General features: G+C 37.6%; 1 protein-coding gene across 1 annotated transcript in view; it reads right to left on the bottom strand.

Moving 5' to 3' along the window:
* Positions 1-22,878, bottom strand: part of APTX (APRATAXIN-like protein) — a 56,902-nt gene that overhangs the window by 14,740 nt on the left and 19,284 nt on the right. The window contains exon 3 of the mRNA XM_089437280.1: positions 2,103-3,061. Coding sequence (XP_089293406.1) covers positions 2,103-3,061 — 959 coding nt within the window. The remainder of the gene's footprint in view (positions 1-2,102; positions 3,062-22,878) is intronic.

The raw sequence follows: 22,878 nt of genomic DNA, 5'->3' as shown, positions 1-22,878 counted from the left end.
TGAGTACAAGGCCCTTTTTGGCGGGATTGAGGTTGGAAATTTGAAATCCAATTCAGTGGTGTGATTCCAAAAATCTTTACTCTTCTTCATCAGAAGCACCCTTTATCCCCTGTTTTGAAAGCTAGATGAGCCTCTTGTGACCTAGAGGCTAGGTAGGTTCCCTTGTTCCATAGTGTTTGGTTGCTCCGAATTAGCTATAAGCTCCAAGGTTTTCCTTGGCTAGTTGTTTCCTAGGGGCTCCCATCAAACACGGACCTTGAAACACAGTCTATGGGAGTACAAGTTTGCTAGAACTCGTTAGAAATATTTTCAGGGATGACATTCAGAGTTCTATTTTAGGGTCAGCTTCATTTGTGCACAGTGCTGTTTAGTGACTCTCAGCCATTCGCACTTTATCCTGTCATGGACATTTGGGACTTTCATCATATTACTGCTTTATTTATCATCTGAAATTTATAGTGCAAATCTTTGTTTTCTAATGAGGTCAGTTCAATCATGTCATTTTGTCACTCTTAGCGAGACAAGTGATGTATCCAATTCTCTGCCGAAGGCTATCATCTGATTATGAATGTCAAAGGATTAGATGTATTAGCTCACTCCAAATATATAGCAGCTTTAGTAGCTCTTAGGAGAAGGATATAATCCTACATTGTATATACCCTTCTGCTCTTATTTCAGCTTTCTTGTAATATTATCTTGTTAATATATGACATTATTAATCAAGCCAAGATGCTTATATGCTTCAAAATTGAAAGGAAATCGCTTGCCCAATTTGTCAACTTCTCAAACCCTTGAATGACAGAAAGGGTTCATGAATGGAAATTTGAAAAAGCAAGAAACAAAAAATTAGGGTTACAAAACTAATAAAATACAAATTTGGAATAGCAGATGGCAGACTGCAAAGTTTTGTAAAGGGAATATTGATTACTCTCTTGGCACCATTTGGTGCAAGTACAACAGGTTCAGTGCAGCACCAACTGCTGCAGGTCACAAGAGTTACATGGATAGTAAAGTAAGAACCAAGCACACAATTGTAACAATTGGCATGGTTTTGACTACCACCCTCAAACTAGTCTGGAACATACAAAAATAGAACTTGCAGCATGTATCCAGCAACTTTAAAGTTCAGCCAAAATGCCAACACCTCACATGCTCATGTCCAGTTGCATTGTGCAAATTAAAATTCAACCCATTTAACAAAATACAAAATTTCTGGGGGAGGATTACTTCTGCTTACAGAATTTTACAGATGTTCCTTTCACTACTAAGCTGCCGTGCTATACATTATGGGGACATGATTAATTGCACATCACAAGTAAGATTAATGAATGGATAATCCATCATCAACCCTGGCAAGTAAATTTTAGCAATCAACTTTCTTTTTTATAGTTTCAATGTTAGTCAATCACCTACCAATGTACACCAATCGCTGCGATAATAAAAACAAGATAAGATTAAGAAAATATGACAAGACCACAGAAGCAATACTATTCATATATGAGAATGGATATTCGAATATCATCCACCAAAACACTATACTTGATCAAGGCTAAAATTTAGAAAAATAGGTAGGATGGTAATCATCTGAAAATTTGAAATGTATGCATAAAGAATTCAAAGAATGTAGCAGCAGATTCCTTAGCACAATATGTGGGAAAGGATTAAGACAAGGAGACTCCACTCAAGAGGCTAAGAGGAGAGGTCAGCTCAAAGGAATCCCACAAACAATTGTCCACCCAGATAATGGGGGCCAGAGAAAGGATGATTCTGTGAATGATAAAGCATGAAAATTGAGAGGCTCTGTCCTGAGATTGGTTTAAAACTGTTATGTAGTGAGACTTGTTCCTCTGAGAACAGTTCCTGCAACATGCCTAAGCTTTGACTAATTTACTGAGCCAGACATTCATCCATTATATTTTGCTAGCAATAACATCTTGCCTCCAGAGAACCAAAAAGAAGGTTCTGACATGAAAAAGATTTAGGATGAGAATTCCCAGAGTCTTTTCATTTGATAACACAGCTTCCAAACCCACATACAAAGTTAGCAACCAAGACCATATCTAAAGAACTTTGAAATAGACATACAAGCACGAGTACCTCACCAGTTAGCAGCATTCACAATTATGTTACACTTTAGGCCCCCTTTTGAATATAGCTTAGTGATGTCACCCACAAATGTAAGAAACCTTTTAGAATCCAATCTCTTTTCAGCTGCCTTGACACGAACCCTTGAAAGCATATCAGAGTCATGAACCAAGTCTACCATAATAAGTCTGAAATCTGAAGTTTTGTGCATCTCCAAAAACTCTGAAACTTTCTCTATAATTATATTAGCTGCTTTTTCATGGTCAAAATGAAAATCAGATGTTGAAATAGATGGAAAGGCAAGGGTTTGGACACAGTCATTTGAAGATGTCCCACTGACACTGCAACCATAGCTGTGCACAGCATTGCTTTCGGTTGCCTTCCTATCTGAAGTTTTATTGCATGGATTAACTTGCTTCATATCTTGTGTGTCAAATTTCTCAGAATTCCTCTGACTTGTATGGTGACTATTTAACAACTCAATACTTTTACTGCTAGAGTTACAGTTTTGTGAATCCCTTTCTTTCTTAAAGTAACGCAACATACCACCTTCAGGTTTGTCCCCATACATACCAGATGGAAGAACATCATCTGGACCCAGCTCTTTGTACATAGATATGGCCTTCTCCACATCAGATTCTGTTTGACAAAACATGATGCGGGAGAATCCCTCACTCAAAGTAGGTGGTTTTTTGGTTTGTACCATCTGATTGATAGCAATTGCAGCTCTACCTCCTTGCAAGCCTCCCTCATGTTCACTACGTTTTACTGCCCTGCTTATGCATAATTTAGTAGGCAAGTCAAGCACAACTGCATGCACCTCTGTTTGGGATCCTGCAAGCTCTATGAACTCAGCCCGCTGCTCTTTATTAAGATTACAGCGATCAATGATAACACTTTCACCTTTATTCAATGCTTCTGATGTGCATTTCAAGCATTGGGACTTATTGCCTCGTTTTCCAGTTGAGATTATATCCTGTACAGAAAAAATATTCACTTCTAAGAGAGGACAACAACAAAAATGCTTATACAACTACCAGTACTTTGTATGGTAATCAAAAACTTTTGAAAGTTTAGAACATAATTATTTGTTCATGACAAGCACACAAACGTAAGAATCCCAATCAAATTATTAGCAAGAAATGCAGTTAATTACAGAATCAAAATAATTTGAAAGAAAAGATATCCAGCCACAAAAGGTAGATTTCATTTCTGGTAGATAACACTATTGGCTAGGTAAAACGCCATGTGCACTTCCAGCAACAAAGGCAAACAACATTCTGACTGACAACATAGGTTGACATTAGATAAATAACATTGCAGTGGATATTTTGTCAACATAATAGAACCCTTTTCTAGTAGTGTTTCGCAAAATCTTACCCTCTTAATGTGGCTTCTAACAAACATAACAGGAGCAGGGTAGAAGATCCACTCATTACAATCATAATACAGTTCAAATCCTATGTGATCTTAGCTAAGTTGCACAAAACATGGAACTGTCCAGAAGTTTGCAAAATCAGAACACCTGGAATTGGGACTCCTGAAGATTCCAAAATTGGAACACATAGAAAAGGACCCCCTAAAAATGGAAACTTCAGTGTGTGTGTGTAAACTCCCATAGATGAAGGCTAGTTTTGGAACCTTGGATGTATAGCCCATAGTTTTAAAACCCGGCCGGCTTGAACTGGAAACCGGTCAAACCGGCCAGTTCACTGGGCGACCGGTTCAAACCGGAAAAAAAACCACAAAAACCGGCCCAAACCGGCCAGTTTTCCGGCATTTTGTGGGACTATTCGCTAAATAAACATAATCTTGATTAACAGCATATGGAGGATTTCTAAGTTGTGATTTGGATTGTGATTCCAACCCTCATTAGGGCTTATTTAAGATACGAGTTCAGCCTTGATTGAGACTGTTTCAGTCTCAAAACAGAAGCTCGTTTCTGTGGAGTTTGGATTGTTGGAGTTTCAGTGGTTGATAATCTTGTTCTTCTTTTGGCTCTTGAGTTTCGCTGGACTAATTTGAAATATATCTGAGGAGGAAGCGAAAGTATTTTCTAGGCAAAATTGATCAAGAGATAAGTGAGCAAATATTTGAGGGTTCTATCATTAATTTGACTGCAGCCTTGTGTATGATATTCATTGGATCTTTGCAAGGGATTTGTGCTTTTGGCCCTCTTCCTAAAGCAGTTCCAAGGCACAGGTCAAAGGATGTCCTAAGGAGTTCTGAGTAATGGTTATGCACCTCTCAAGCAAATTTGTGAGTTGTTCGGACTTGATTGTGACAACAAAATTATTGTGGCCCTCTTTAATCTATTACACTTTAGTTCTTAAGCTTGTTTGGCAAGGATTAGCTGAGGTTTGGAAAGACCCTATCCCTATCTAAAGAACTCATTACAGGACACACTACTTATGATGCCTTGAACTCCCGTATGGAGCATTTTTGCAAAGCAAATAATGTATGGCTACCTGCATATCATAAAAATAATGGAGTGAGCAAGAAATTGTGCAAAATATGGAATTTGTCTTATAGAAGCCATGACGGCACAAATGCGATGATGTGTTGTAATATCCCATAATAATAATAATAAATCAACAAATAATAATCATGAAGTAAATAAAATAATATTAATATAAATAGAATAATAACTAACAAAGAATAGATAAATTAACAATTAACGAAGAGAAAATATATGAATAAATAAATTAAACAACAAATAACGAAGAAAATATAAAATAACAAATAACGAAGAAAATGTAATAATAAATAAATAAAATAAAAGTTGGCATGGACACATGGATGGTGTACACGCAGATCCCTTTCCAACCCCTTTTGATTTGTATAGCCATTTGTTCTATATAATCGTGGAGAAGGGAAAAAAGAGGCAAGCATTCATTCACTCATTCTTGAGGAAGGAAATGCTGGAGGGAATAGATCATTGGCAGTAGTAAGTTGGTTGAGGGCTCAGGGGTGGCTAGCTGTTGAAATATACTGAGCAGCTAAGCCTACGGTTGGGTGGAGATTCATCCCCAAATCCTTGTTGCAGGTAGTGATTCCGGATCAGCGCAAGCACGTCACAACACCATAAACCTCAGTAAGAAATCTTCACTCCTAAGGTACGCATCACTGTTTAAATTTTAATTGCATATGTTAATAGCTTGGTTGTTGAATTTTTTTTAGGCTTAATTTATGGGATGTTACACATGGTATCAAAGCAAGGTTCAAACTCTTGGTACCTTTGGGAATTAAACATTAATGCAAGAACTAATAAGATCTATTGTTATTGTTCTAGATCTGCTTGAAAATTGTTGTTAAATTTTTGGCTTTAATGTTGCCTTTCTAAATTTGTTCTGAAAACTATTGTTAAGGGCTACCCTCCAAAATCTATATCGGATCCAGGAACCAAATCTCTCTAGACTTCATATACCGCGAATCAGATCAATTGTCATTTTAATTAATTCTGGTGACCATTCTAGGATGGGTCCTGAGATCTGACACAAGTATTATTCTTCTATGATCAAATCAAATCTCCAAAACGATTTTTTTTGTATTCTTATAAGAAATCTCTGCATTATGGGTTTTATGGCTAAGATCTTAAACATAAATTAAGGGCGAGTATTTTTTTTCAAGTTATTAGGATCTTAGTATTACATCGCATAACCCATATATATATCAGAGCACGAGTATTACTCATCAAGATTTCTGAGTATGACCCAATACCACCTTCCAAGCATGCTCGCTCAAATGGCAACAAATTGCATTGTTATTACTTCCCCTCTCCAATCATAGGCCTCGGCTCGACCTGCAGATATCCCCTGATTACAAGAGATAGCGTTTGCATGGGGATTGTTGGTAAAAGAATGGAGAAAAAAACAAGATTGTCATCTACTTTATGCTCGATTTCCATTGCAATACAGTTGTTAAATCTAGGGCAGGTTCATATGCTTGCTTTTTCTGTCCATTTTAGGGTGGGATTTTCCCCATACCTCTATCATTCTGCGTTGTAGCTATCTCTATTCCGTGATGTTTTTTTTTTCCAATTCCTTATTTGTTCTAGGAAATAATACATACGGCATTCCTCTTAAAAAAAACCTACAACCATGAATTAATCCCGCTCTCATCTAACCGGGCATGTCAACTACTCACATGTTTTCCATATTTCGTTCATTGATTTTGAATTAAAATTTGTAAGCGAGAGCAACAATGTGAGGAGCTCAAGTAAGGCTTATCACAAGAGCCACTCAAGTAAGAAGCTCAATGCCCCATTGTTGAATCAAAATAAAAAGAAAGTTGTTAGGAACCCATTTCCTTTAAATTTGATCATTCGGCCATGGGACTTGCGTTAAGAATTTTGCAGAGGTTCAAAGTTTGGTACTGTACAATATATAATTCTCAAAGCATTTTGTGTTTTTTATCATTGGCGTTGAAACTCTGCGGCATTAATGGTGACATATCTGTATATTACAATTATGCTGAACCTCAGCCAGATGTGGGCAGTGGTATTTCAAGCTTTTCTCAGCCAAGGCCAATTCTATCCCTCCTCTCCAAATATTAATCGGGTGCTTCTGTTTAACATGTGCTTGTTGATGATGTGTTTCCTGCCACATCTAGTTAAAACCCTAGTACGTGTTAAAAGATAAAATAGAATTGTTAAATGAACAGCCATGGCAAAAGGTTATGGAGATTTTGGTTGCAATTACTATTTTCCGCAACAAGTTCTTTGACATTTTTGGGTAACGGTGACAGTTCCCTTTTAAAATTCTGTTGAGTTTCCCAACTCTATTGGTGATGGTTTTTGAAGGGACTCCTGGGAGTTGGACTGCCGATTTTTGAGAAATAACTAATTGAATCAGATCTGTGTCAATTAACTTTGCCCAATATGGATAACTGAATTACGATCCTTTGAGATTATTTACAGTTTAAAAAAAAAAAAAACTGAAACCTAGATTAACTAGTGGTCGTTGGATAAAATTTGGTAAAAAGATAATGCAGCCTCATTCATTAAATTCAGCATTTGGAATGAATTAAATTGACTGCGTTTAAGTTTAATAGTTGATGTGAGTGGTATTAATTGTGAAAACTAGCAATTTGTTTTTGTCAAAACCATGAGCAAGCATTTGTAGAATCCTGGATGAGAATGAAATGGAGCCAACATTATTTTCATGCTCGTGATTATATCTTATTCAACTAACATATGGCTATGTTTTGAATACCATGGGCTGGAATGGTGAACGGTAAACCTTGAAGTGTAGAGCCATGGGTTCTTGAAACCATGGAAATTATTGAAAATACATGGTTTTTTATTTTTAAGATTTATTGGTGGCTGGTCATATATTATTTTGCAGTGTTTTTAATTTTTATCTATTTATAGGAGAATGATGTGGAGGTCGTTGGTTGGTGGATAATGTGTAGAAACTATTGGTAGTTTTGTGAAACTATCTGTTGGTTGTATTCATAATTTCATTGTTGTTAAAATTGGCAGCTAGGGCCAAACTCCACATGGGTCATCTTATTTATGACCGCTGATATTTTTCTTGGATTCCTCTCTCCGAGAGGTGTAGGATTGATCTAGAGATCATCCGATTCCGACATGTACAAATGAAGTTATGAATTTATTTTGATTATGGACAAATCTTCAAGGTTGGCCAGCAAACTTATGTAGGCTCAAAAGCCCAACAGTGGCGTCTATTCATCATCAACGTTTGCTATAAATACATGATGACACACTCATCTTCACACTTCTCTCTCTCTCTCTCTCTCTCTCTCTCTCTTCATTGATTGGGTGCGGATTTCTAGGCCTCTCTCTCTCGACAAGCCCGAAATTTCAGGAGAGCGAAATTTCAAGAGGCCAATATTTCAAGAGGCCGAATTTCTGCACAGTTTGACCAAGCGTTGACCAACATGCATTGACCTCCTTTGACTGTGTTTTTGTGAGGGCTATCTCTGTTTGGGCAGGCCACATTTCTGGGCAGAGAAATCGAGGTCAAGCTTTGACTTTGACAAGCGTTGACTGCAGCTAGGGCTGACCGCAGGTTGGCTGTTTGAGCAGATTTGACTGAGCTAATTTTGGGCTGTTTTGAGGGCTGATTCATCTTGCTGTTTGGAGGCTGAGGTTGACTGAAGTTGACCAATTTATTGAGGATCAAATCTGCCCCATTGACCAGCGTTGACTTTTCTGATTAGGGCTCTTTTGCTGCTGTCATAAATTATCAGATTTGTAAATTTTACTATCTCTCTCTCTGCTGAACTATTGAAAAATATAAGAAGAATTAATCAAGGGTTTCCCTACATTGGGGTTTGTCCCTGGCTGGTGCCACATCTTGTGTCCTCTTGTCTTGGCTTGTCTTCTACTGTTTATGTTTATGTTCTATTTACATTTTACTATCATGCTGATGTGATTGCTAATCTGGATATTGATATTGGGCTAATAAAGAAATTGAAGTAAAATTGCTCTAAAGCATAGAACATACCATTGTTGCCTAAAATTAACAATTGTAGAATTTGAGAAGCACCAATAAATTATATTATGGTAAAGTATGAAGCTTAATAAATATGTTGGATGTGGAATATTTTATTTTAAAGTTGACTTTAGAATGATAAGAAAAAAAATAATAATCTATAACTTCCCAAAAAAAATAAGAGAAAAAGTAAAAAGAAGTATCGTAACAGTCATCATACAAAAAAGTAATAAGTATTGAATATTTAAAAAGAAAATGGTAAAAATAAGGAAAGTCAAAGAAGACAAAAAAAAAGGAATAGAAAAATATAAATAAATAAAGGATGTGAAAACCAAACAAACAAAAATAAGGGCAAAGGAATAAGGAAAATAAAATAATGAAAAAGAGATCGATAAAGAAAAACAATGGAAAAAAAAATAAACAATAGATAAAGTAATTAGGGAATGAAGAAGAGTGAGACAATGTAGCAAGTAAAAGGTAAAAATAAGTGAAAAAGTAAATATAAAGTATATACAGAGAATTATGAAAAGATACAATAAGATTAATAAGGCAAAATAGCAAAATAATAAGATAAGAATAATGAACTAAATAAAAGCAGACATAGAGAGAGCAAAAATAATTAAGTGAGCAAAGAAAAGTGATATATATATATATATATATAGGATTTTAATTATGGAGATTCACTGCCACTTTACCAAGAAAATCCTTACCATGTAAATAAGCCTTACTACAATACCATTAAATCTATAAATTTCTTGGTATCTAAGTTTACTGAAATTAGTGAATTTTGATGTGTAAAAAAAAGGGGGTAAAATATATTTTTGAGAATGATATTATATAAATTTGAATCCATATATTTGTGATATCATTATTTCAAAAACTTTAAATATTCAAATTATTTATATTACAGTTTTAAAGAGTTGAAAAACTAAAATAAAATGTAATTTGGAATTGATATTATAAAAATAATTGTATAGAAAGCATGTTTAAATAGAATTAAATATATTTATTGTGTTGAGACTTTTATAAGCTAAAGTATAAAATGAGATTTTATAAGTTTTGGGTAGTAAGGAATTAATAATATTGTTAAGTAATATTATTATTAATAGGCATATTAATATTTTAGTATTTATTGAATATATGGATAGGAATTTCATATATCAAGAAAAAGGAAGCAACTTATAATTAGTTTAAAAGAGATCATAGAAACATTTCATACACTTCTTATAGGATGTTGATGTTCGCAATCAAGTAAGGAGATAATGGAATTATTATGTAGTCAAGATGTATCTTAAGTATCATTAAGTGTTTCATACCATGAACTCAATGGGCCATTAGATATATGAAATTGGTTGACACTAGCTATTCAGGAAAGATGTGGATAAATGATAATTGGGATAATAGTAGTAACCTATCCTAGAATATGATGGGAAATTTAGGATTTAGGAAATAGTCATGATGAAATAACTTAGCATGATGTTGGTATCTTGATTAAAAAAGTGTCACTTTCAACCTTCAATATCTAGTCAAATGGTAGCAAAGGAATTAGCATCAATTCTAGACCAATGGTCACTTATTTGGAGGAAATTACACCACAAATCCTTCAAGAGAGTCGTTTAGAAAAACATTGAGTTCAATAAATGGATGGATTTTTCTTCATTGCATGTTACATGTTGACTTCTAATATCTCCGAAATCATGATGGATAATGCCAAGATGGATATTGGAACGAGTAGAATGGAATGATGTTTTGGATATTAATTCTAGATAAGTATGTTTTAGTTCTTGGTTTATAGTTTAATAAGAATTCCATTCTTAAGTCTTTTGTCGTTATGGGGAAAGAGGGGTGTTGTAGCTTGATGTCTTTGTCTTATTGAGTTTGTGTAGTTCTTGAGTGTTATTTTGTTGCTCACAACATTCAGTAGTTATACCTTTAGAAATTTCCAAATTGTAGTTGAAAATTATAAGTCCTTGTTTACGAGTATAAGTGTGTTCCAAAAAAAAAATTGGTGATAAATGGTTTGTGTGCCATTGAGTAGAATGGTACTAGAAGGGATAAGAAAATATGCATAGTGATCATGAAATTTTAATTTTGAAATTGATGAATCATGATAAGAATGCTATAGTGTATTATTGCTCTATATGTATGATTCTCATACTTAGAATGTTACGATATGAGGATATGATTTCATTTATTATGTGATGACATAATATGTCTTTGTTACAGAGAAGTTGATGGCATATGGAGCATGTAGCTATAACATGCAGATTTCATGAATGCATGAGCATACAAATCATTACTATTCAAAATGTTGTGATAACAATGATGTTATGTTCTCATGATGGCATGCATGAGTTGGCATGTCGAGTATCTTATATGATATGGCATAAGGATTATTTCTATGAGGTTATGATGATAACTAATGCATGGGTTGCATGTTGAGATGTGGTGATTGATAGGAAATCCACAATCAAGATGAGAAGGCTGGTTTATTTGATGATCTCGTAGGAGCCCATACCTACAAGGGAGAATATGTAACATCATATGGGTTGGGGACAGACTCAACCAACACTACATATGCTAGTGTATCTATTGCCTTGTATATCTCTTGATGGATAGCTCTTGAAGAGCTATAGGACCATCTTGAGGAGGTCAAGTGCCTGATATTGGATTGGGATGCTGAAGTCCAGAGGGGTCATAAGGACTTCGATTCCGAAGTCTAGAGGGGGCATAACGACGTCGATGCTTGGGGTTGTGCACTTTAGTGAGTTGTGGAGGGAGTTGTGCCAGCGTTGTGAGATGTCTGGAGTCATTGGGTACTAAGATCAGACGCCTGCCTTGCGGCAAATGAGGTCTAAGCGTTGGAGCGAGACTTGGGGCTATGGTATAGACCGAGGAGGCTATATGCCTGGTTCCGAAAGTTGGGAAAGAGGCTTGAGATTCCTCAGGATTTCCCCGTTGTTGTGGAACTTTCGATGCCTGTTGGTATACTAGTTCAGCAGAGGGTGTTTGGCAATCATGGGGTAAAAATAATAATAAATAAACTTAACTTTGAGACGAAGTTCCTTAAAGAGGGGGAGTATGTAATATCCCATAATAATAATAATAATAAATCAACAAATAATAATAACAATAATAATAAAGTAAATAAAATAATATTAATATAAATAGAATAATAATTAACGAAGAATAGATAAACTAATAATTAACGAAGAGAAAATATATGAATAAATAAATAAAACAACAAATAACGAAGAAAAGATAAAATAACAAATAACGAAGAAAATGTAATAATAAATAAATAAAATAAAAGTTGGCATGGACACATGGATGGTGTACATGCAAATCCCTTTCCAACCCCTTATGATTTTTAGAGCCATTTGTTCTATTTAATCGCGGAGAAGGGGAAGAAGAGGCAAGCATTCATTCACTCATTCTTGAGGAAGGAAATGCTAGAGGGAATAGATCATTGGCAGTAGTAAGTTGGTTGAGGGCTCGGGGGTGGCTAGCTGTTGAAATATACTGAGCAGCTAAGCCTACGGTTGGGTGGAGAGTCGTCCCCAAATCCTTGTTGCAGGTAGTGGTTCCGGATCAACGCAAGCACGTCACAACACCGTAAACCTCAGTAAGAAATCTTCACTCCTCAGGTACGCATCACTGTTTAAATTTTTATTGCATATGTTAATAGCTTGGTTGTTGTATTTTGTTTTATGCTTAATTTATGGGATGTTACATGTGTAATAATAAGGCAGGGTGCAAACTATGGTACACTCAAACAACATATTTGATGCTTGACGTTGTAGCAAACTGTAGGCCCAATTTTGTGGTACCTATCTTTCGAGTTGTCACGAATTATTTACTTGTTGAGAGACTGGAATTTGAGAGGTCGGTGTTTCCCTTTGCATTTGGAGCAAGAGAAAGTTTACACAGTAGGGGAATATAATGGAGTTTTGTTTTAGTCTTCACCAATACCATCTTAACTAATATGAACGCATGGCTATGGACGGATGGCAATAGTCGCATGGCTATGGATGGATGGCAAATTTTTTTAACACATGTAGTGCACATATGATTTGCTCGGTGTCGAAAATAAACCAATTTTATTTATTTTCTTTCTACCCAAAGTCACAAGTTTGATATGTAAATCAACGGTTTGAAAGAAATTAACTTTATGAAGTCCATTTTGTTAAATAGATTGGTAACCTAACGATCTACCTTTTGTAGTTCCAGTACTAGTATTTGACCAATTTGTATAATGTGCACAAAAAGGGATATTATGTACAATACTTAAGCTCTATAAGGTATATGGTTATTTTGGATTTTAGAATTAATGTTTATCCAAATTAATATCAGGAAGATGTCAGAAAAATTGTAGTTCGGAGGTGAGAAAGGTTTGCATTATATTTTGCTGTCCAAGGTTTGCAGTGTTGTTGGCCAGATTGAATGTTGCTTAAGAGTTATTGTGGTGGGGAACTTGACAGAGTCCTTATCTCTTGAGCAAAGGTAGACCAACAGTATTGATAGCAGTGTTATGGGCTAGTGTGGATAGTTGATGAGTTTTAGGGCTTGGATGGAGGTTTGATGATAATATTGCAACTGATATAACTTGATAGATATGTTGTTAGGGTTTGTACAACAGTGAGGAAGCATAGGTAGTTACGTGAGTTTGGTACAGATGTTGAGCAGAGACAAACTTGTTTGTGACAGTGGACTAAGTGAGCAAAGGATGAGTTTCAAGGTTGATGTTTTGTGCAAAAATTGATGTGCCTTACTCATGACTTTGTGCCATTACCATAGAACGACAAAAGCCAACAGACTATTTGATGTTTATTTTTTAGCGCAAGGGGATCTAGTCTAAAAATTGTGAAATGTGGTCTGTTGACTTATCAGAGTGGCAAGGTGGTGGAAGGCAAGAGAGTGGAGTCTCCTTCAGGTTGGAACCTCAAAATACTTTAGGGCAGCAAGGAGGTGCTAGGGCAGGTTGGAGCTTGCTTAGTGCATTGGAGTGTCCTTCTGGTTGCAGCTAGTAAACAGGGTGTTGGAGCATCCTTTAAGTTGGGATCTGTAAACTAGGGCATTGGAGCGTCCTACAAGTCGGAGCCTATAAACTAGGGGGTTGGAGTCTCCCTCAGTTGGAGCTGAAAATAATAATGTACATTTTATTAAAGACAAATATTAAGAAGAGTTCGGTGGCTTTTGTCCCGAAGGGGTTTCGACCTAAAAAATTGTTGTCTACTGTGTTGATGTTTTTGCATTGTTGAATGGTGTTGTTTACTGTTCATGTGATGTTGAATTATGTTGATTTAATGTTAATGATAATTAATGCTCTATGAAGTTAAAAATACTAATTGAAGATAAATATTGATTGATAACCTTCTCAGTATTCCTATATGATTGAACATTGTTGTTTTAAAGGCATGGATATGGAATGGTTTAAGTTTTCATGTTGGCCTAAGGCCTGTATTGGTATGTACTCAATGTGTTGGTTCAATGCATGTGATATGTCATGAAATATGATTTTGTGCCTGCTTGAGGAATTTTGAATTCCTATATATTTCCTGAGTAAACGAGAGGATTCTTGCATGTATCCATGGGCTTGTTTTCTGCTTATCATTGGCCTGAGAGACCTGTAGCTTTATAAATTGTTATGAGCTTGAAAATTGTCTAAAGGACTAAATGAACATGAATGGGCAAATCTAAGTGTATGAGTTATGAAATTGAAAAGGATCGGTTATTAAGCCATGTTTAAATATTACTAAGCCTAGGAGGAAAATTTGTACGTATGTGCATGCGCGGCCAGGTCCAACCTGTATTTAATTTACACACACACACACATGTGGCCAAGATAGTGTTGAAATTTTGATGTTCTATGTTCTTACAATCACTTAAATCCAAAACTTCTTTATGCTGCAAAATAAGTTAAGTAATTGTAGACAGAACATAAACCATATGCACAATGGAAGACAACCAGGAACTCAATGAGACAAAGAGAAGTTAGGTCAATGACTAGGGCAAAACCCACAAGGGGAAAATCCAACCAAATTCTTCTTCTATTAGAAATAAATTGTTCAGCATAGATATAAAGTACAATGAGAGAAAGAGGAAGTTCACCCAAATCTAAAGAAGATCTCTGATAGTAGTAGTTGATGCAAACACTGAATCACTTTGGCTTTCCAAGATCTGCTCTTGCTCTTCAAGACTCTCTTTCTCTCTCTCTCTCTCTCTCTCAATCGTCCTTTAGACTCCCCAATTCTCTCTTTCTCAAGTTTTAATTCTTCTTTCACAAGCACATGTAAGTGTGTCAAGTGAAGATGAGAGGCACAATATATAGGAAGAGCAAGGGGGTCGAATTCATGAGGGAGTAACTCCTATGCCTTGAGGAGTTACATATGCCAAACTATAAGTATAACTTATGCCGTAAAAGAGAGGAGTGTAACTTATGCATTTAGGAGAGAAGCGTAACTTATGCATTAAAGAGGTGTAAGAGGAATCCTTTTATGACAAGTCATTAAAGTGTGTAAGAAAGTGTAAGAGGTGTGTAAGAGCATTAAAGAGAGAGAGGAATGAATCCATTAAGAGAGAGAGAGAGAGCAACATATGCATTAATTGAGGGGAGTTACATATGACATGATTAAGTCTCATGATTGAGAGACTTGAATTTCTTTTTAATAATAATATAATAATATCATAAAGAGAATAATAGTAATGATATTGATGATTAAGTTAAAAAATTAAACAATTGAGATTGATTAAGGACAAGTTAAGTGATTTTCCATCATGTATATATGATTACGAATTGATGGAAGGTGATTTACTATTTTTGGAAAGTCATTGTTGCAAAGATAGACATAACTTTCTATTTTTAGAAAGTCACTTTAGAAATGTCAGAAATGAAATTATATTCAAGGAAATTCATCCTATAGTTGTCAATTTTCAACAGATAGGTCGAAGTTTAACTATAAGCTCAGAAGGGATAGCCCGAAAAAACCTGCATATACCCTCGTACAACTATAGATTATGCGTTGAAGGCTTGGGCGAAGGCCCTTCTATATGCATTAATAGTTACCAAACTAAGGGAAGGATCCCTTAAAAACCACCGAATTTAAACTACAACTGTACGCATATGTAACAAGCGGGGGTTGAGCCCTGATGCATTAAGGTCCCGAATGAACCAGGATGCTCGAGTTTGATAAGCCAAGTGACCAAGCATGACAATCAAAGGCGGAACAAGAGAAAATTCAGATCGATGAAAGGTAAGCGTGTTACATGTATAGCAGTCCACGTGTCTCATAGGCCTTACCCTGGAAAAATTTGTTGGGAGCGCAAGGGAAACTCCCAGGATTTTACTCCGGGGTTAACTTGGCACAATGGGGCCAGTTGAATGCCCAATACAAAGCAGCAAAGGGAAAACCCAAAATCACTTATAACGTGAAAATTCAAATTACCGTGCAACGAAGGACTAGGCAGGACCCACGCCCAACGTGGCGGGTGATGTTGCCTCAAAGCCACATGGTGTCCCAAGAGGCGAGACACATGTCAACAAAATTCAGGATTATTACGAGGCCTAATGGCCTAGATCTAAGTGACATGTGGTATACCAAGAGCAAAGCAAAGTGTAGGGTGACGTCACCCCGGCGGAAGGGGTCACTAATGTCACCTTGATGCCCTGTCCCCGGCAATTTCCAATGGAGTCGTGTGCAATGTTGTCAGGATTTAAACTCCAAGGTGAAGTGGCAGGGCGGAGCCCACTCGCACAAACGTAAGGAAATGTGATTGGTTAGATGGAGTTGTGGTGGCGGGTGGCCAAGTGGCTGCTCCACGTAACCCCGACATATGCGAACGAAGGCAGAGTAGAATGGGCCAAGACAACATGGCGTGGTGGGGCTCAATCGCACGTCTGCAACAAATAGCGAGAAAAAGCGTGGAGGAGGGACCACCAGTGGTCCACATAATCCCTGGAGGGTTGTCCTCGACAATTTCGACGAGGGCCTGCGTAAGGAATTCCAAGGAAATTATTTCCAGGGTGACATGGCCATAAAAAGGCCCGCGTCTGCATACATTGTATATGTTATATATAAATATTATGTTAGGCCTCATGAACCACGAGAGAGTCATAAAGTGTCACAGATATGAACTAGTTAACAACTGAGGTAGACTGCCACATGGGTGGTGCCATGGATATGACTTAGGTAGCCACATGGGTGCCACGTGGCAAGTTAGATGACATGGCATTATTTGATAGGCCAATCTTTGAACGGACATATCTTTTGATCCGGGAGATGGATTAGGACAAACTTTATATCGTTGGAAAGCTTTCGACAAGATGAACACAACGATGACGTTTGTTTAAAGTTTTGAGAAAGTTGAAAAAGGCCAAAAATTTTGGACCCCATTTCCAAAACGAGACATTGGAGGTCAGGTCAGCATAGTAACTACCCCCTTTTACCCTCAATAGGGGCTTGGGATACTAGGGGGTACATTACACTCTCCCTAACCTTTCTTTTATAACTTTAGATTGAACTAAAATGCTAACCCTAACCCTAATCTCAAAGGGATTGATGGTCGAGATTACATCTTGGCCTCACTTGAGATCAATGGCTAACATTAAAACTTACTAAAGTAAATTACTTTATTTTTCCTAAGTTTCTTTTAGTGAAATAAGCCAACAGATTAATATGTGTTTTTCCCTTAGTTAGGCTTAGGATAAGTTACATTAGCAACTTGCTCACACTAGAGCAAGTGTTCTAAGGAGAATGTGGGTAACGTCTACATGCTTAAACACAAGACCTGTAAAGAAGCACCTTCCCGAGTTACAAAAATCAATATTCCCTCTTAACAAGGGAGGTACTTCTATAGAACCTCCTCCACCTAACTCTATCTCCAATCCCACCACATCAACCGTTGTTGTAGCTACTCCTCCAAACTGGAAGATTTCCCTACTACATGCTTTGGAATCTGCTATGAAAACATGTTTGTCCCCAACATGGTCCTAGGAAGCTACGCCTGAGCATCCATCATTGTTAGCTCATACCAACTAGTTCTAACAAATCTGGAACAGGCCTCCTTCCCTTTTTCTAGATTAGAAAACTGAGGCCCTAGTTTCAACTCCTACTCAATCGTTGTCACTAAAATCGATCCAAGATCCAAGATCCCCTTGGATCTACCTATAGGTCAATAGGTCAGCGCTACAAGTTGTACAACTTACCCTTCTTGACACCAAGCCTTACTACTATATCCTGGGTAGCTCCCTTTGAATGTATGAATACTTGTCCTTTCTAAAACACACATCATACCCTTCATCCTCTAGATCTAAGACTAAGAACAAGTTTGTCTTCAGCTTTGGGACATATAATACCTCTACCACCTCCAGAGGCCCTCCTGATTCTAATTGGAATAACATTGTTGCAACCCCTTTCACTGTATGTATAGTACTCGTGAGTCGTACCAGCTTTCACATGCATGTTTGAATCTGTCTTTGAAACACTAAGGAACACTTCCCTCATTCCTGTAATATGGTGAGATGCCCCACCATCCACGAACCAAACACCTTTCGTGGCAGTTTTAGAAAGGCATGACCCCAAGGAAAAGTTCTTCTCGAACTTCTTAGCCAACCTGTCCATCTGTGCAATGGTAGTCATGGTTGTCTTTCCCTTGCCCTTTTTTTATCTGGACATTGGCTCGCATAATGTCCTGGCTTATGACATGCAAAGCACTTAACTTTGCGTGTGTCTTGCTTACTCCCGTCAGGAGAGGATCTTTCGTCTCCCTTGTTCAATTTGGCAATCGCCTTGCCCTTTCTTACATTACCTGAAAGAGCAACGTTCTCCTCATCCCTTTCATCTTTTATCTGATTGCCATGTAAAGCCTCCTCACAAGTCTCCTCCTAGGTGAAGTCATCCCACAACTTATCCTAGTTTGGGAGATTTCCTATGCAAGAATTCTTTTAATGAAGGTAACCCATTGCTCTGTGAACCCATTCAGAATTGTCATTACCAGTTCTAAGTCTAACACTTTCTCCTCTACTGCAACAAGCTCATCTCGTAATTGAGATATTCAGGTAATGAGAAGAAATTGTCTCAGCCTTAGACATCTTGGTGCCCTTAAGTTTCTCTCTCGGCACCATTTTCTAATTCTTGTTGTCGCTTTGGTATAACTTGGTCAATGCCTTCCATATTTCTCTAGCAATTTTCTTCTCGAATATATGAGGAATAATGTGATTCTTCACTCTATCTAGCATAATCCTTCTGGCTTTCACGTCCTTCTATTTATGGGTGGCTATGAATGTTGCATCAGTACGAGGAATCTGAGTGTGTGCTACAAACTCCCAATCCCGTTCTCTATTGCATTGGTAGGAGGAATCTAAGTGTGTGCTACAAACTCCCAAATATTGTTCTCCTCTAACACCAATGCAAGTTTCTCCTCCCAGATGTTGTTGTTAGACAACCCATCCAAATGATCTTCAAACCTAATATCAGTAGCCATCTTCATCCAACTAATCAAACCCTACAAAAAACAATTTTACTAATCCTACACTGATGCACTCGGTTGCTTTCTCCTGCAATGCATGTAGCCCTGTCCTACAACAATTCCTCATGGTGTTGCCACTTTGTGATGTGTACAGCCTTTGGCAACTCTATGCGACTATTTTGCTCTCACATTGCAGTTGTATTGTCATTACTTGGCCAAACTCCCTCTACACAAACCTATTCCAACTTACCTGCGGTTTAACTTCTTCCACACGACCCTCATGCCATTGTTATTCACTTGTAGCAGCCATTGCTTGCGCCCCAATCCACGCCTGTGCTACAGTCTACTCTAACAGCCTCCTTCCACCAACATTGTTGCTCCCATGTACATGGCCTGTCACCCACAACTTCAGTTGCATTCCTCTATCCCACTGGGTCGTCCTCCCCGGTTCTTGACAGTCGTCCACTGTCGTGACCTCACTGTTACACATAACATCTTGCCCCTCAATTTCTCTCTACCAATCTGCGATTGGATTTAACAGTGTTGAGGTTGTCATCTTGCATAGCAATTCGGCCCTTCGTGGTCCCCCTCAGCCACCATCCCTTGCGTTTTGGTTTTGGTGGAGCCTAACAGCCTTGGTGGCTATCGGCTTGATGGTTATCGGCCACCCTAATGGCCTACCCTTTTTATTCTTTCTTAAAATTGTCTTTAGCCCGTCGTACTTTGACATTCGGATTTTTTTGTGTTTGAAGAAAAAAATTTGCCTGGGGCACTATATGATTCATATAATCAATGTGAAACTCTTCTTAAAAAAGTTCCTCACCTTTGTATGATTGTGGGCATATCTGGCTCCCAGCAATCCAATATGAACTTGGCACCTAAGATTCTGAGATCAATTCTCTTTAGAGTTTCAGCTTTGATACCATGTCAAATTTCCAAACCCTATTGAGAAAAATGTTATCAAGGAAAACACCTTAATGACCTTTTGTCATGAGACACTACGTTATATTAATATCATGGAGTAAAGACACTTTATGAGGTGGTACATGTGCTAAGTACTTTTTAATTAAGTCACGTTGTGTTTTAAATGTGACTTTAGGGAGAAAAAGTACAAAGTGACTTTTATGTTTTAAAAAGTGAGAGAAAAAGTGCACATGGTACAAAACATATTGTTAAATTATGGTATGTTCTATGCTTAGAGCAGTTTACTTATCTTTCTTTTTATTATCCACAGATTAGCAATCATATGTACATTAAGTAAAGTGCAGATAGAACATTTAAACGATCAACAGAAAACAATCCAAGACAAGAGACACAGGATGTGACGGCTAGCCAGGGACAAACCCCAATATGGGGAAACCCTTTAATCAAATCTTCTTTTATATTCAATAATTTAGCAGAGAGAAATAGTACAAAAGTCTGATTTATATCAGCGACATCAGCCCTAAACTAGGGCAGTCAATATCTGTCAAACCCGGGGTCAGATCACCTTGATTCCTGTGCCAAAAAATGCAGCCTTCCAAGGAGAGTCAACTTCACCTACTACGCAGTTAGAGAGAGAGAATGCCAGTCAACGCTGGTCAAAGTTTCAATCTGCAACTAGTAAACCCTAGAAAACTGTGTCCTTCCTTCCCACGTGTGAGAGAGAGACCTTTCTGCACAAGAGAGAGAAGAGACTCTTTTTTTGCGCAGGAGAGAGAGATGTGTGATGAGAAGTGAAGTGTCCAAATGAGGAGAATGCTCCTTGTATTTATATGCAAAACGTTGATGATGAATAGATGCGTTCGTTGGGCTTCTAAGCCTACATAAATTGCTAGCCGACTTTGACAATTATTCCATAGTCAAAAAAATTCATATCTCCATAAATACTTATCGGAATCAGATGATCTTTAGATCAATCCTACACCTCTCGACGAGAGGAATCCAAGAAAAATATAATCAGCCATGAATAAGGTGACCCACATGAAGTTTGGCCCTAGTTGCCAATTTTAACACTCCCTCTCAACTAGGGAGAACTTCATCTGCAATCTATTGGACTGTCACTGTTGTCCATCCATCAAATGCACTGTCCGATATGGCTTGACCCTTCTGCTCTGCTCTGCTTTGCTTTGCTCTGCTCGGTTCTGCTCTGCTTTGCTCGAATTATGGAGAAAACAAAATGATTGAGGATGTATCGTACCATCCTCCACTGACCCGAAGTTAGTCTCAGAGTGTGTACCACTCTCACTGGTCCCAGAGCAGTATCATTAATCCCAAAAAAATGAAGGTCATCCTAGCATAAGGAGTACGATAGATACAACGATGCGTCCATTGGTACTACTATGGTCCCTATTCTCATTTCGCTGCTCATTGATCAGATGAGAGATACTTCCCATGAGTCCCAAACTGCATGGGTAAGATGCCTCGACAGGAGAACTAATCTTGTCCATAGGAGAGCGAATCATCCTGTCCACAGGAGAGCGAATCATCCTATCCAGTGCATGCCACGAACAACTAATCATCCTGGCCTATAGGAGAACGAATCATCCTGTTCCACAATCGCCATGGAGAACACATCATCCAGGCCCCAGTGTTTTACAACCAGGCCGAGTTGACTCGGAAACGGCCTGGTCATACCGAGTCGGAAAAAAAAAATGCGACCAGGCCAAGTAACCGGCCAGTTTGGCCGAGTCAGCTATGACTCGGCCTAGTCATCTAATGACCAGGCCGAGTCATAGCTGACTCGGTCAACCAGGCCGAGTCCGCATTGACCAGGCCGGGTCAATAAAAAGCGGCTGGGCAGCGTTAAACATGTTTTTTTTTTCACTTTTTTTTTTCACTTTTTTCAGCGTTAAAATCCATAAATATGATCTTTTCTAATAATTATTTATTCCGTCTGAAAAATCCATCCTCAAGTCTAAACTGTTGTACCGAATTTGAATGAATTCTCCACTAGATAAGAAAACAGATCAACTCTGCACCAAGAGATTTGTGGTGCTCTACAGCTCAGGTTGAGGTGGGAATCATAATTACTTCATGTAGATATACATTAAATCTGTTGATACCTTGTGTGCATTGAATATGGGCACTGCACAGACCCATCTAAAACCAGGTCCAATATGTACATGAGGCTGCAAGGGTCAACGGTGAATGTCTTGAATTCACACAAATGCTAATATATTATGCATTGGAATTCAACATATTAAGTATTGAAATTCAATATATGCAACCTTAGGCTTTGAAACTTCGAAGGGCATCTCACAGTAGGCTTTAGATGAGTTTGTGCTGGTATGTAAACTTCTCCAATTTTTCTGACTAGAGAGGTTATAAAGCTATGGCCAATCCCATCTATTCATGATACAAGAGTCATGCTAAACCATTTAACCTATAAAACTCCAAATTTTGAAATAGAAAATGTTGAACTGGATCATTTTCTAATAAACACAATAAATAGGCTCAATTTTACAGACAGGTGATTTTTTTTGAGATCAGAAGCGTTTATGTCATTTCAAGGTTTCAGGCCAGGGACCTTGACGAGGGAAAATCAACAACAATACTGCAACAAACCCACATTGCCCAAATGATGTTTCAGCTCATATCTTAAACCCGTTGGAGTAAACTTAGTAGCCAGTAGTACTAGTATTGGAGTCTGGTCAGCATCACAGTTTACTTTTGTTGTAGAGGCCATTTCTAGCCTCCTTGGTTATTTGTATTTTGTTTTGAGTCTTTGATCATGTATGACAGTTGACTATGTATTGCCATTGGGTACCATTTTGATATAATGGATTGGTTCATGAGCCTACTTTGATCATATGTTGTCTTCCATCTATATTATAATGCTATGTGTTTGGAAACATGAATGAAAATCTTTAAAATTATGTTTAAAATA

The sequence above is a fragment of the Pinus tabuliformis genome, chromosome 5_2 (assembly GCF_031772625.1).
Source record: "Pinus tabuliformis cultivar Carrire ecotype Pingquan chromosome 5_2, CPIR1, whole genome shotgun sequence".
Taxonomy (NCBI): Eukaryota; Viridiplantae; Streptophyta; class Pinopsida; order Pinales; family Pinaceae; genus Pinus; species Pinus tabuliformis.
This window is presented reverse-complemented; position numbering and strand designations above follow the sequence as displayed.